Source organism: Oryctolagus cuniculus, chromosome 2 (genome assembly GCF_051225735.1).
Source record: "Oryctolagus cuniculus isolate XC-2025 breed Fujian yellow rabbit chromosome 2, ASM5122573v1, whole genome shotgun sequence".
Classification (NCBI taxonomy): Eukaryota; Metazoa; Chordata; class Mammalia; order Lagomorpha; family Leporidae; genus Oryctolagus; species Oryctolagus cuniculus.
In genome coordinates, this window is record NC_142868.1 from 171479815 (window position 1) to 171495163 (window position 15349).

Consider the following 15349-nt stretch of genomic DNA (forward strand, 5'->3'; position numbering starts at 1 on the left):
TTGGTTTTGACCACTGAAAAAAAGGGGGTCAGCTGAACGCTATGTTTGCCTAAAGAGGAAGAACATTCACCCAGAGCGGGGGCTTGAAGCCATGGTGAAGTCAGTGCATGGGATCCTGAGAACAGACAATCTGGGTTCAAACTGAGAAAGTCTGAAACAGGAAACAATGCAAGCACCAGCTCTTAGAATCAGTTGGGTGCTTTGAGATGTGCCTAATGATGGTATGTTTCCAGCTTCTTTTCCTTTGTGAGGGGAGTTCTGGATAGTGAGGAAGGCTTTGCACTGAGGTATGCTTGTGTTGCCCAGGATTGGCACCCTTAGAGAGGGCGCAGGCTGACTGATAAGAGAACAAGTCTAAAAGCAAACTGGACAGATAGGAATCCCCACGTTATAGTTATGAACTGAAACTGACTTCCTATGCTTGGACACAGCAGACAGGATGAAGAAACCTAACAAGACTACTTACAAAACGAGTATGGTGGAGACAGAAGACGCTTAATAACACAGTAACACAGTAACACACATGTAGCATTAAGGTAAGTAAGTACAACACACAGTTACCACTTATCAAATACAACGTCTCCCCACATGCTTCTCTGAAAATAAGTCATAGGTATATGAGCACAGGTTACAAGGCATCAATATGGGGGAGAAGAGTAGCTGGGGAAGATGTAACAGCATCTGAATTTCCACTATATCACCGTGCATTTATATGAAATGCAATTAAATGAAAGTGCTTGCAATCTAACTTTAATTCTGGATCATGTATTTGCCCTGTACACTAAAAAACAATGTGTACTTTAAGTGATGCGGGAATTGCAACAAGAAATGTAAGGCACCCCTCGGAAAAAGAAATGAGATAGAATACCATGATTTGCAGGTTTCTTTTCAAATTTTGAATTTAAGTTGGTTTTATGAGAAAGAAATGATTGGTTATTAGCATATGGAAACATTTTTACTAATTTCAAATTCACCAATTAAATAACAAAACACAACAGAAAGGAAACTTTTATCTAAACAGAACAATCTGAGAATTTCTTAACACATGAAGTATTTGCTGCTAGAATTTTCCTTGGACAGTGGCAAGGAATTCTCAGGTCACCTGGGCCCTGATTTCCCAAGTTCTATCTAAGCACAAGTGGCTGATTTTTGAATTTTAGTACTGACATTTTGATATGTAAATATCGGTTTCGAACCCCCATGCTCCTACCCCACCATCTGAAAGAGTAGTTTAGTTACGGCTTTCATTTAGATTTACCCATTTAAATATGAATTTTGATCATTTATTTATTTATTTTTTTTTTTTTTATTTTTTTGACAGGCAGAGTGGACAGTGAGAGAGAGAGACAGAGAGAAAGGTCTTCCTTTGCCGTTGGTTCACCCTCCAATGGCTGCCGCGGCCGGCGCACCGCGCTGATCCGATGGCAGGAGCCAGGAGCCAGGTGCTTTTCCTGGTCTCCCATGGGGTGCAGGGCCCATGCACCTGGGCCATCCTCCACTGCACTCCCGGGCCACAGCAGAGAGCTGGCCTGGAAGAGGGGCAACCGGGACAGAATCCGGCGCCCCAACCGGGACTAGAACCCGGTGTGCCGGCGCCGCTAGGCGGAGGATTAGCCTAGTGAGCTGCGGCGCCGGCCCGAATTTTGATCATTTCTTTAAGAAGGTCAGTAGCACTAAATTGGATGTATTCTTTGATACATTTTTAGGTCCATTTAGGAGCTACAAAATTTATTGGTAGTACAGAGAGTTCTATAAGGTAGGGTTATCAAAAGGTTTGCTTGGGAAACCTGGTCTATGGTTATTGCCCCACCATTTCACTTTAAAGCATGACGGTTTGAGGAATAAATTACATAGGTGATCATTCCAATAAAAGGAGGTAACCCAGTATTCAAAACATACTTTTTAATATTCTTTGACAATTACATAAAGAAAATCTAGCTCTATAAAATTCCTGAGGATAGTTTGTTTTAAAAAATATCTTTCCACCTCTTATATATCAAGCAGAATAAAAGACTCCAAGAAAGTAGCCCTGTCCGATGGCCTGAAGTCAGAAGACAAAGAGAAGTGGTTGCATTTCTGAGCTTGTCTTACAGCCACCATTCATCAGTGAGTCTAAGGAAAGTATGACAAAGCTCTGTGGCCAGATCTTTCATTTCCCCCAGGTATCACTCCAAATATATGTGTTGGCTTGCTCCGGAAAGCATGTTAAATCTCCAAAAATAAGTACACAATACTTGCACTCACTACAGTTTGCATAATGTTTCATTTTCTGTTCTGATTCTGAATTTGTTATTGGCATGATATGTGTCTTGTCTTTCACTTGACTTCACGAGCTTGACAGGATACAAGAGCAATAAAAGAGAGTCAGAGCCTTGGGAGCAGAGACTGTCCTTGATTAGAGAGCCAGCTGTCTCAGCCTCGCCTTCTGGTCCCTGGAACACCATTTGGCTTATGTCCACTGGACCAGTCTTGGTACGGATGCTAAGGACTAATATACATATGTCCTCTGCTCACATGATCTGTCAGCATGGATCACAGGAAGGAGAGAGCTCTGTCAATCACTCAGGCCTCACTCTGTATGTGTAGAACATCAACCAGGACAATCACATAGTTTAAAAAGAATTAGAAAATGGGGAAAACTGGAAGGTAAGATTAATACTTCATGGGCGCCAGGTTCTAGTCCCGGTTGCTCCTCTTGCAGTCCAGCTCTCTGCTGTGGCCTGGAAAGGCAGTGGAGGATGGCCCAAGTGCTTGGGCCCTGCACCCTCATGGGAGACCAGGAGAAGCACCTGCTCCTGGCTTCGGATCAGTGTAGTTCTGGCCATTGTGGCCATTTGAGGAGTGAACCAATGGAAGGAAGACCTTTCTCTGTCTCTCCCTCTCACTGTCTAACTACCTGTCAATTAAAAAAGAAAAAAAAAAGATTAATACTTCATATGTAGCTGAATTCCAGCTGTGCATAAACCCTTACACATTAAGTGTACTTTAATGTATTTCTTTCTGGGGGGAAGAAGACCACTGTAAATACCCACGTGAAGAAACAGAGCTTTGATACTGAAAATCCTGTACTAGCAAAAGAGACCAATAGAACACGATGGTGCTATACCCATGACATTCTTACAAAGCATTCTTTCATTCTTAATGTGCTTTATCGTGGAAGTACATCTACCACACCTTACCTCTGCTTGATGCTCCTACCATGGGTCTGTGTGACAGGTCAATCAGAAAAAACAATTTCAAAAACTATGAACTGATCGAGGCACATGGGTGTCAACGTGGCCACTGGTTGAGAAGAAGGACTTTTTTTCATGATCTTACCTATGCAGTAGGGACAACACTGGCCTTTTCTCAAGACAGGTCTTTCACAGGATACAGAAGGGCAAGACTCAGAGTAGCAGCTAATTACGCTATCCATGCACACGCAGCTGGTGCAAACGTCAGGCTTCCAGGACTCAGCTGCCAGGAAAATATCCCCTTCGTCATTTTTGCAGTAACTAGGCACGCTGTCATTATGGGACGAGGAAGGACGCAGAGGTTCATCTGGAAAAATGAACATACAGGTCAGCAGAGAAGATGCTGCAGCCACCAATGGTGCCACGCCGCGAGCTTCACTCAGACATATCAAAAGCACCCAGGGTCCCCAGGGCTCCGGCTGCCTCCTTAAAACGGAGCGGGGGTCTCAGTCGTAAATCAGGAGGTGTGATTCAGAGAGGGTCTTGAACTTTGAAACAAAATAACAAAGATGAGAAATGACCTTTCACAGAGATGTTAGTTGCTTATGCAACATCCACTCTATCCTTCTTCCCCAACTTAACAAAATCCTGATTTTCTCTGGGGCAGCCCCAGGACTGGGAATACAATGGGAGCAAGTCTATGAAAACAGTTCTCTTCCCTGCTTTCCCTGTATCTTTGCAACTAGGGTGACCATGTCACTTTGTTACAGCTAATGGAAACTACTAGCTAAGGAGGGGACTTCTGGGAAAGCTTTCTCTTTTTCAAAGGGTTGGTAAGCTGCTACCAGAGATCCTGCCTCATTCTTGAATATGTGTGTGTTGTGGCTGCAACATCTTTATCATCCTTCTGTCAGAGAAAGGTCCTGACATCACTAAACAACCCAGAATCAATGCTGATAAACATCTGCCCCCAAACTTCTTGTAAAATGAATCCTTATTTGCTTAAAAATTGTCTCTGGGTTTTATCTGATCTGTGGTCACAAGCAATCCTAACCAATCAATGCCCAGAGTTTCATGTACCAGACTATCACTGTCTAGGCATCTACACAAAGGGTTCAAAGATAAGAAATGTCAATTACTCACAAGGATGCAACCAAAGAGAAGCCACCTGGAAGCCATTTATGTCTTTGCTATTTAAAGTCTTTAACTTAGAAGTTCCACAAATCAAGTTGCAACTTGAAACAGAAACAGAAAGACACCAGAAAACCCAGATATCTTTTTGGGAGGTGAGAACCCATGAAATGAATGAAAATCCTAACCTCAAGTAGAAATATGATTAAGATATAAGACAGGAAAATCTAAGTTGGTGCAGTTCTTGGTTCAGAAATGTCATGATCCTACAGATAAAAGAAAGTACTTCCAAGCATCCTCACCAGTCGGAGTCTAGACAGAGCCAGGACAGTCCTAGGAGAATCCCATTTTCTCAATGCATACATGGTCAAAAAGAGTTAGGCTCAGTTCCTCTCAGAATCAACTTCATACGCTCTGGTATTTCCAGTCATGAAGTACAAATACCTGAGATAGGCATGTAGTTATCTTTTTATGCAGAAGCTCTGAAGTTCGTTTTCCTTCCCTTGGCCTCGTGAACATACCCTATGGCCAACGAATTTGAGTTGCTAAGAGGAGCTGCTTTGAGTACAAGGGCAGCTGCTCCATTAGGGGCCCTTTCCAGGAGACAGAGGAAGCCAGTATAATGGAATTGGCTCAAATTCTCTTTCAAATTGTGCCACCGTATCTCCTATTACCAGTCCTGCATGCAGAAGGCACAAGTGAAATAAGAGCCATTGGTTCCACTGCTCCAAACTCAGGTTCTACCTGTGAGATCTGATTTCAGCTATGGTTCCAGAGATCCCATCCATACTAAGCAAAGATAGTAAAATGGGATTCCTTTCTCTATGTCTAGGGATAATTTCTTCTTTAATAGATGGGCCAATGCAAACTTTTGCTGCAGATGGAAAAAGGACAACTCACTCTTGTCCACACTCAACCCTACAAATCACCAGAAGGTTTCTGTGGCTTACATTAGCTTGCTTAGCTCTTAGAACCAACACTTGATCTTGGCCCTAAAAATTCAGAAGAGGTAGAAGGGACAGCAGCAATGAAATGGCTGCGGAGATAATATCCTAGAATCTGGAGGCCTCTTATTGAGGCCTGGAGAGAGCCTGGAGGTCACTGGGATGTGCTGGAAGCAGCAGAGAAACTCTTAAAGCTGAGCCACAGGGTGTGCAGGTCTCTGTGTACTAGCCAGGAGGTTCCCATCCAAACTCTGAGTGTAAATGCCATTTGGAGTCTTGCGCACAGCATTTGCCTTCTTTGGGCCTCTCTTCCTCTTTTCCTACTCAAGAGGCCCCTTCTTTATACTGTTTCAAAAACATTTACTCCTTTATTTTACTTTTATCAGTTTTTGTAAAAGTTGATGGTCATTCACCCTTTATTTCTTTTCTACGGCCCCTTCCTCATCTATACTACACTTGTTTTCCAGTATAGAAAAGGAGGAAAGAAAAAATTTAAAAGGTATAAAAAAGAAATAGATCCTTTCCTATTGTTTCTCTTCTATATGTTGAGGAAGTAGTGCACCTGCAGGGATGCTTAATCCGTCTTCATGAATCCATTTCTCTACCAGACCTTGCCTAACCTAGAACACGGGAAGTGGAAGGGAGAGGGAATGACAGAGTTCTAGAGAGGATCTCCAGGAGAGATGCAGCTCTTCAACAAATATATCATTTTGAGATATTTGAGACTGCAAGTGTCCTAAAATCAAAGGTGTTATTTTTCTAGATCTGTAATGCACCACTTATTGACACTACTATAGAAATTTACTATGCTGTGAAAAAAATGATACGTTGGCTTTTAAGATTTCTTATCACTGCAGTACAGCTATGAATGGGAAAGTCCAGATCTACTGGGGGCTAGATGACTGACTTTAACACAGAGATACCGGACATGGTCTTACTCAAGACATAAGAGGAGTCTTTGGAATACTAATAGATAAAACAGAAAGTCCTCATATGCTGAAGATGAGGAATATCGCTCAAGTCAAATGGAGAGAAAAACAATCATCCAGGCTTGTATTTATAAATGAGAAGTCAACCCAGGCACGACAAGGAGGTGCTCGATAGGAGAGAGGGCAAGGAATGCAGGAAAGCTGCAGTTTCCCGCTGGAATCCACGGGCCTCTGCACATGCGCACCTCGACTTGAGGAACCCCGCTCTGGGAGAGCTCGCCTTAGCCCTCTCAGGAGTTCCATGTCCCACAGCTCTCCTGCTGTGTGGGCTGCATCTCTGCGTCCCGTCAGTGAATCTGGGCCAGCCAGTGGGTCCTAGAGAAGTCTCGCCCCACCACTGCCTCTCCCATAGTCAGTTCCTGGGGTCAGCGCTCAGATCCTAGCACAGATGTCTCCAGGGTGCTTCCGCCTGGTTAAAGCTTCCTGGGATACATGCAGGCTGCGTCCTCCCTTTCAAGGCACGCCTCTTACATTATCACTATTTACTTAGTGTGGAACCCTAGACTGTTGGGTTCATCTTTTGGACTACTGCTCCACAGCACAGGGGCTGTGTCTGTTCTCACCAACCTCAGAATCCCTGTGGCTCAACTCTGGCATTCCGCAAATATTTGGAAAGTGAGTATCTAAACAGATGCAAATTCATCATCACCAATGAAGAGATAACGTGATTTCTGCAGGGAGGATGGAAACAGACATGGCTAATAACAGAGAAACATCAGCAGGGTTGGACCTGAGTAAAATCATGATAATGGTAATATCTATCTATCTATCAATCAATCAATCAGAGAATAGGTCATGTGTATACTAAAAAAAGGTAACATATGTGAATTCTTTTTACACCAAAAAGATATTGTATCAGTTAAGCTTCCCAGACGAGCAGAGACTCTAATCATACCAAAAATTTTGTACTGAGACAATTATACTCTGACTGCAATCCAGGATGACAACAAATCATGTCACTATTACTGTTAGTTCAAGTAACACAAAGAAAAAAATACCATCAATGTGAGCACATGGAAGAATTTAGGCTCTGACTACACTGGATATAATGGTAGAATAACAGATTCTGGCCAGCCAACAAGATAATCCAATGCGAAAAAAAAAAGTACTAAAATATGGAGGTTTATGTTTTAATAAGCAGAAACTAAGAACTGCTAGGAATGAATATTTATAATGTAAATGGTTATTGATTTAGGTTTTAAAAAATGAAATAATAATCATTACAAAATAAAACTAGTTCTAACAACTTGGCAATTTTGTGCAAATTAAATATCTTTTTAAAAAGTTACATAGTCAAGTGTTAATTAGAAGTACTATTTTAATTGTGATACCAGTAACTTATGTTTAAAATCCTGACAAATTTTCACTAAAACCTATTTGTTTCATAACCATAAAATTACCTCCTAAGGTCAGATTACCTGAGAAATAAAAAATAAAATAATAATATTCTTTATACATGTACAGAGCTAGTTCCTTAATATTTTTGGATATTAACTTATTAATCACAACACGTTTAGGGGGCGGCATTTACTTTTTTTTTCAGAGTATCTTCACCACCCTTACATTTTTCAAATAACTTATATTGTATATTGCCAATATTGTTCTTCACATATGCTAAAGGCAAAGATTGATTTGTCCCATTAGCAAAATATTTGGAATAGTTTAGGACAGTAAGGCTGTCTCCGTGGGCTGTCTCTACTTAGGTATACTCATTGAATCAGATGTAAGTTTAAGGGGAAATTATGGCGGAAAGAGCAATCTCCTTTATTTTTCAAAGTCACTCCATGTGCAAGCCACATTGATTGCACAAATATGTGGTTGATAGAAGGGAATGGATTTAGGAAGAGGCTGCCAGGAGTTCCTGCCTGGGTTTGGCGAGCTCCTCCATGGGGTTCAGCCTGAGCTGCTGGGTCCTGCAAAATGATGCATCCTACAGCCATGCCCGTCCCTGCCAAGCACATGCCAAGACGCTGTGTCAGTTACCTGTGCACTGTGGGCAGCAGGAGTCCTGGGTACGCGAGGGGTTCTGGCACAGCAGCGGCGGGCACACCTCTGTCTCACACAGCACTCGGCCACTGTGGCAGGTGCACTGAGTACAGGAGTCGATGTTCCATGTTTCTCCTTCCACAAAGTACTCTCCTCCAGGAGCATGGCAAATGGAGGGAGTGCTGAGCTCTGGCTTCTGCACCACAAAGTCATCTGCAGAAGGACACAAAAGCAAAACATAAGACATTATTCATTTGCAGTCTTTCCAGGGTGTTGTTTGCTTTAAAAGACAGAAAAGATGAATTGGCTGAGTATCTCACTTTATTCTTATCAAGAGAACAGTAATGAAAAAAATATCCCAAGCACAGAAGCAGAAGACAATAGCAGAAGAGCTCATTTCAGGAAGTGAGGTCCAAGTGGTTCACAGCCATCAATAGTCCCGAGAGAATTCAGCCAGAGAATTAAATTACAGGGAAGGGAATCCTGTTCTAGAGAAAAGGAGGAGGGCCTTTCGGGCATCTTGGAGAATATGTGGTTGTTGTCTGGAATGAAGAGCTCTCAGGTGCTGAATGCTTGCTACAGCCCAGTTATTTTCAGGATCGGGACTTTACATTTATTCATTTCATTTATTCCTGCTTTGACCTTGTGAGCGAGGCACTATTTTACATATGAGGAAACGAGGGCTTAAGGTACTGAGTGCAGACAAGGGACTAGAAGCCAAGGCTATGGTGTTTGGACCCTGGATATGCCTCCAGATTAAACAAAACTTCCAGATGATCTATGTTAGATCCACTTCATTATCTCTGGGATTCCAAGCACTTGGAAATACATCCTGCTGTCAGCAGGCCACACCCCACTCGCAGCAGCCTGCCAGCAAACTGAGCAGGAATGCTCCTGCAGAATCAACAGTCTGAAAACCCTCACCTGAGACTAAACATTTGTGTGGTGATATCATCATCAAGAGGGGTAAATGCTAAGATGCTGATGATAACTATGATTGCTCTCTCCAGAGGAGAGCTGGCTTTGGTCCACTGAGGAGATGATAATGATGGAGAGGGAAATTTAATGCTGAAAATGTCTGGAGAGGTACTGGGAGTCTCCCTGAAGTTGTGCTGGGGAAATGAGATGGATGAAGATGTTAACCACGTTTGTGACATCCAAACACAACAAGCACTTCGAGAAGGTGTTGACAGTGTTGACTCCTGCCGAGAGGTAGTCTGGAGCCATCCTGGCTAGCTTGTGCTTGGAGCTCAGTGCAAGTTGGGCCCAAGAAGTACCTTGTCTGTGCAGGGATGCTCAGAGCTGAGACTGCCTACGAGTACCCTGGGGCTGTACTTTCAAAGTGGTAGAGTCAAAGACACTGATGAGAAAATGTGGCTTGGGGTGATTTCCAGCTAATAAGGCAACTCCAGTTTTATGTTTAGGGAACTAATAACGACAAGAATTTTGTCCAAATGGACACATTACAGAAAACTGACATTAGCTGATGCTGACACTCACAAACAATTGGACAGACTTTCCAGCAAATGAAGAGCTAGGAAGATAATCAGAATGAAGACTGAGCCGGGGTAGGATGAAAAAACTGTTCCAAAGGGCATTACTAAATCAATGCTGGAAAAAGGCTTAGAGGGGACAGTGACTGCCCTTTTAAGTGCTCCATGGAGGGAGGTGGTCAGGTGAGAGATGATGTGCGAATGTGCGTCCCACCTTTCCAATTCCTTTGCTATATACTCTGTGCCTCAGTACAAAGCATGAGAGGGGCTGGAGAGATGTAAATGACAGGTGGAAAAAAATAAAAAACCGAAAGGTAGAGAGTAAGAAAGAGAAAAATCTGAGAGGTTTTCTACCAGGAGTAGCTCATTTATCCCAGGAAGAAAACCAGAAAATCTTGTTAAGTAGGAGTCCATGAAGGAAACAACTCTAGGCTTTGTAGTTAGAGACATCCCCACGTGGCAAACTAAGAAAGACAAGACTGGAAAAAAACACCATGCTGCATATCCATATTTCATGGAGGTGCTTTGCGTTTATCCAGATAATCACACAGCTGAACTATATGGCAGTATCTGTGTATGCACAGAAACTTTCCATATCTCTGAAATAGAGAAAATACTCCCCTGTCAGGTCTTAGGTCAGTTACCTGTTTTTTTTTTTTTTTTTTTTTTTTTTTCCCCCAAGAGTCCACAGAACTCTCTCATTAAACTGCTGGTTTACCATATGATGCAGTGGACACTAGTGGTTTTTCACATTTAACTAGTAGAATCTACATAGGAAAAAAGTGTCAACACAGCTAACTGAACTACAGGGAAACAAAACAAGCCATCTCTTTTTCACCATAATATGGGCCTGCCCAGGGACCAGGATATGGGAAATGTTTGTGAAAAGAGTTTACATCAATATGCTCTCAATGTTGAAAAAAGGTAGAAGAGACAAAAAAGAACCCTGCAAGGTTCTATGAGTGGGGTCTTAGCTGACTTTTATTCTTTCACTCCACTTTTTGGTATTTTATACAAGCACTGGTTTTCCACTGCCTGTCACTTTGATCTTGTAGTGACTGAAGTGTACAGAATTGCAGAGCTGAAGGGGTCTTCAAGAATCCCTTTATCCCACCCCCGACCAGGGCAGAAAGGCAGGTGCAACCTGGCCAGTGGGAGGCCACTCCCCCACCCAAGTCCTGCTTGGGGCATAAGGACTGGGCCTTCACACAGGTGGACTCATCCACAAGGACACACAGAGCCAGGACTGACCGGAGGAAATGGCATCTGCCAAGACCTTTAAATGTTAAAGGGACTGATGTGAAAATCCAGAGACTTCATTTCTCCCAGACTTCCAGCGGATGTATCATTTTACTTGGGTAAGAGAGTTAATCTTCCTATGTCTTTTTCTCTAGAATACTTTTCTCTAACTCCAAGAGGCCTGCACAGTAGAAGGCGTAACGGATGCAGAAGTGTGCTGAGCTCTTCAGAGACAGGGGTGAGATTTTATGGTGATAAGTACTGTTTCTGACAACCATATTGCAGACTCCCATGATCCACAACTCTGTTCTTCTAACAACTTACCTTAATGGCCATAACTGTGATTTTTTTTAAAAAAAAAATTTACTTAGGCTTTACAAGAGTCATATATTTCATTTATACAGATTTAGGAACATAGTGATATAACTGTGATTTTAAACGTTTAGGATATGTGGTCTCTCTAAATTCCTCCATTTGGCAAGAGTGCCACATGTCCAGTAACTTAAAAAAGAGTCCTAGTGACAGACTTGAGGAATCTCTACCTCTTGGATATGTTAGTTTATAAGGAATAAGCTTTTACAGAATAACACTAGCACTAATCCCCTCCAATTAACTAAGACATTCAGCCTTTATAACACTATTGATCAAAAGGAGAGCTGGAGTTTAATACATATGAGCCCACCAACCTTCACAAAAATGTGATTCAAAGACCTAAATATAATTGAGTAAACCATTCAAAAGTAAGGAGATGGGGTTGGCACTGCGGTGTAGTGGGTGAGGCTGCTGCCTGCAGTGCCAGCATCCCATGTGGGCACCAGTTCAAGTCCTGGCTGCTCCACTTCCGATTCAGCTCTCTGCTGAGGCCTGGGAAAGCAGAAGAGGATGGCTCAAGTCCGCGGGCCCCTGCACCCAAGTGGTGGACTCGGAGGAGGCTCCTGGCTTCAAATCAGTGCAGCTCTGGCCGTTGCGGCGATCTGGGGAGTGAACCATTAGATGGAAGACCTCTCTCTCTACCTCTGTCTTTCAAATAAATAAATAAATCTTAAAAAAAAAAAAAAAGTAAGGAGAACAGTTTCTAGAGCCTTAAGAGTTCTCTCTGGTCTTTGGCTAATCATTTGGAGTGCCCGGCTGATTTTGTGGCCGTTGTTGACAGAAACCATGGAGAGCCAGAAAGTGTGCCAGGGGCTGCCCCCTGCATGTCCCCCGGAGATACAGGTGTGTACAAAGCCCTGCAAGGCAGAAGTCAGGTGGAGCATATGAGACGGCGGCCAGCTTTTACCTGCGCAGGACGGGCAGCACTGTCCAGGATGAATGGTGGGGTTGCCACAGGCAGGCACCGGGCAGGTGATCAGGGCACACATTTCCCGTCCATTGTGACAGTAGCATTCCCGGCACCCATCATGCCAGCTTTCCTCATTTTTATGGTGATGGCCATCCATGGACAGACATGTGCCTGACAAGACGGGTGGCCCGGCTGAAGCAGGGACCTCTGGACAGACAGAAGGCAGCCTGGTAAAGAAGCAGCTACTGCACAGGAGATACAGCCCCTAGTGTCCTTAGGTCTAATGGAACCCAGCCACCAAAATCATGTTGACAAAGGACAGTCAGGGATATGGGAAATGCTTGTGAAAAGAGTTTACACCAATATGCTCTCAATGTTGAAAAAAGGGGGAAGAGACAGAAAAGAACCCTGCAAGTAAGTGTCTCTTCTACGGGTGGGGTCTTAGCTGATTTTTATTCTTTCACTCCAGTTTTTGGTATTTTATACAAGAACTGGTTTTCCAATGGGTATTGTACATATATTTAGTGTATATATATAGAATGATCACTCTAGAAGTTTCATCCAATAGGGAAATCCTGAGCCTGGCGCAGCTAATAGGTTCCTGTGCAACAACTGAAACAGGGACTAGACTTTTGTTCTCTGACTCCTTACAAACACTATGAAGGGGTTAACTGTCCAACTGTGACCAAAAAAAAAAAAAAAAAAACCCACAAAACAAACTTGAGGGACCATTTATTGCCTAATCTGTAGATCACACTGTCAACTACAAGGTACTGGGATGTGCAGTGGGGCTGGGGCCTGGGTAAGGGCAGAAATGGCAGCTAAGACACATCCTCATTGACTTCAGATACATGCCTGGAGCAGGAACTCTCAAGCCTCAGGGATACACGGGACTTGTGCTTACGCAACAGCTGTAGGCTGCCATGTGCCTGAGCAGGAAACACAGCCGGACACTTCCGCTACAGCAGCCTTCAAGGACTTTGGGGACCTTTACTGTAGCAACTACACCCATTCCACTCCTGAACAACAGGAGACTCCATTGGGGTCAAGATCAATGTGCTGCAGGCTAAAGTTCCTGGGACAGGTAAAAGTGAAGAGCTCAGAAGTAATTGATTTGGGCAGTGCGCCTGTTCATAGGCTGACTTTCAATTCTATTCTGAGGCTTCATTCTGTTAAGATGAAAGGAGAAGGGGGTCTTGTGGGATGGTCCCACAGGGAGTGGCATTTGTGACTGAGAAGGCAGCAATCACTTCAATTGTTTGCGCTACACCATGTCCTCCTGCTCTTTGTCTCGGTGCCCCTGGCGGCTTTGAGGGAGAAGGGCCATGCGGTCAAACTTACCTCTGCACTTGCAGATAAGACAGCCGTGACTGTCCTGCTGGAACCCCAAGGGGCAGATTTTACTGCATGGGAGCTCTGGACATTTCTTACAGCGACAGATGTCACAGCCGTGCTTATTCTTCCTGGGTAATTAAAATTTTGTCAGAGGTCAGAAAATCAAAAAGCCTCAAATGATGTCCAAGAACTCAGACCAAGGGTCAATGAAGTGATACTGCTATTAAGCAGAGTGACTTGACTTTTGTTTCAAAGACTCTTGCAGTGATATGTAATTAGCTCCCTGTGGCCATAACCACCACTCACCCATGACCAAGGTTTAGAAAAGCCCAAGCACTTAAGTGCTTCTAGTATGTGACTGACAGAATCCCAACGACATGACTGTTGATTTAATTAGGAAAAGTGACAGCACAACAGGAACAGAACAATGTACCACTCATTGCTGGTCAACGCTGGAGACCAAAATTGGGGGCAAGAGCTCTTCTTTTGTTAGAATTACTGTCTTCTTTACATGACCACATTCTCCGAGGGATTCTAGATGCTAGTTAAAATTTCAATGAGGAAAACTCACAGAAGGAAGGAGGAGAATTTAAGGTCCTATAAATCTGGGAATGCTACGTAAAGACTGATAAAGATTAAAAGCCACAGAGACTATTGGTTAAATTTATTATTTAAGTTATTGAAATTGACTTTATTAACTCTTTCAAATCTGCTGCTACATAAAGAACAATGTCATGAGCCAATAACTGGATGCAAGGTAAGAAACCTTGGCAGGCAGGGTAAGTAGGATGCTCTTTATTGTGAATGCGTTGCTATCAACCTATCTTAAGGTATAGGTTAAATAAATTATGATAAAGTAGCCTCTGGGATATCATGGCAATTCTGCTCCCCACTCTCTTAGGCAGTCTCAACGGGATCTTGCATGAGATTCTCACATCACATGGCCCATTTCCATAAGATAGTAAAACTTGGTTATCTTTGGCAACACAATCCTTTCCCTGCTTTCCAACTCACCTATCTAAACAAGCATGGGTATTCGGGACTCAGTACATTATTGAGTCATTCACACACACATACAAAACAGCCAATAAAATGAGTGTGACCGTTCCATCAAACCTTCATAGGTCTTCTGAATTAAGAAATACGTACAGGTATCCAAGTGGACAGTACTTGTCACAGATTATGGGTCTGCACTTCTTGGGCCGTGGGCGGCACTGACAGATCTCACAGTTGTGGGCATCAGTTAGGAAACCAAAGGGACAGTCCAAGGTGCAGCCGCGTTTAAGGCCTGCGCACAGCTCTTCTCCTGTGGAGACACACAAACAGCGTGTTTCTTCCAAAGACAACAGCACGTCAATACAACACATTTCCCAAATCCCCTGGCCTTGCACAAATTTAAATTTCTCAGCTCTACCATGGCATCACACATAGCTAGAAAATGCAGATTGTGGGGTCAGCACTGTGCTGTAGCAGGTAAAGAAGCCAACTGCAGCGCCTGCATCCCATATGGGCACCAGTTCAAGTCCCAGTTGTTCCACTTCTGATCCAGCTCCCTGCTAAAGCATCTGGGAAAGCAGTGGAGGATGGCCTGAGTACTTGGGTTCCTGCATCTGCACGGGAGACTTGGATGAAGCTCTTGGCTCCTGGCTTCAGCCTGGCCCAGCCCTGGTTGTTGTGGCCATTTGGTGACTGAACCAGCAAGTGGAAGACATCTCTTTCTCTCTGCCTCTCCCTCTCCAGAACTTTGACTTTAAATAAATAAATAAATCCTTTAAAA

The 15349-nt window shown here is 43.4% G+C and overlaps 1 protein-coding gene across 7 annotated transcripts in view; it reads right to left on the reverse strand.

Moving 5' to 3' along the window:
* The window catches only part of CRIM1 (cysteine rich transmembrane BMP regulator 1), a 208645-nt gene that overhangs the window by 28806 nt on the left and 164490 nt on the right, over positions 1–15349 (reverse strand). For 5 of the 7 annotated variants that reach the window (XM_051842989.3, XM_051842987.3, XM_051842985.3 and 2 more), the window contains 5 exons: positions 14722–14878; positions 13579–13700; positions 12235–12444; positions 8221–8436; positions 3319–3540 (listed from right to left, as the gene is read on the reverse strand). In XM_051842989.3, the coding sequence (XP_051698949.3) occupies positions 3319–3540; positions 8221–8436; positions 12235–12444; positions 13579–13700; positions 14722–14878 (927 nt within the window). The remainder of the gene's footprint in view (positions 1–3318; positions 3541–8220; positions 8437–12234; positions 12445–13578; positions 13701–14721; positions 14879–15349) is intronic. The other 2 variants (XM_070069255.2, XM_051842988.3) reach the window with 1 other exon arrangement.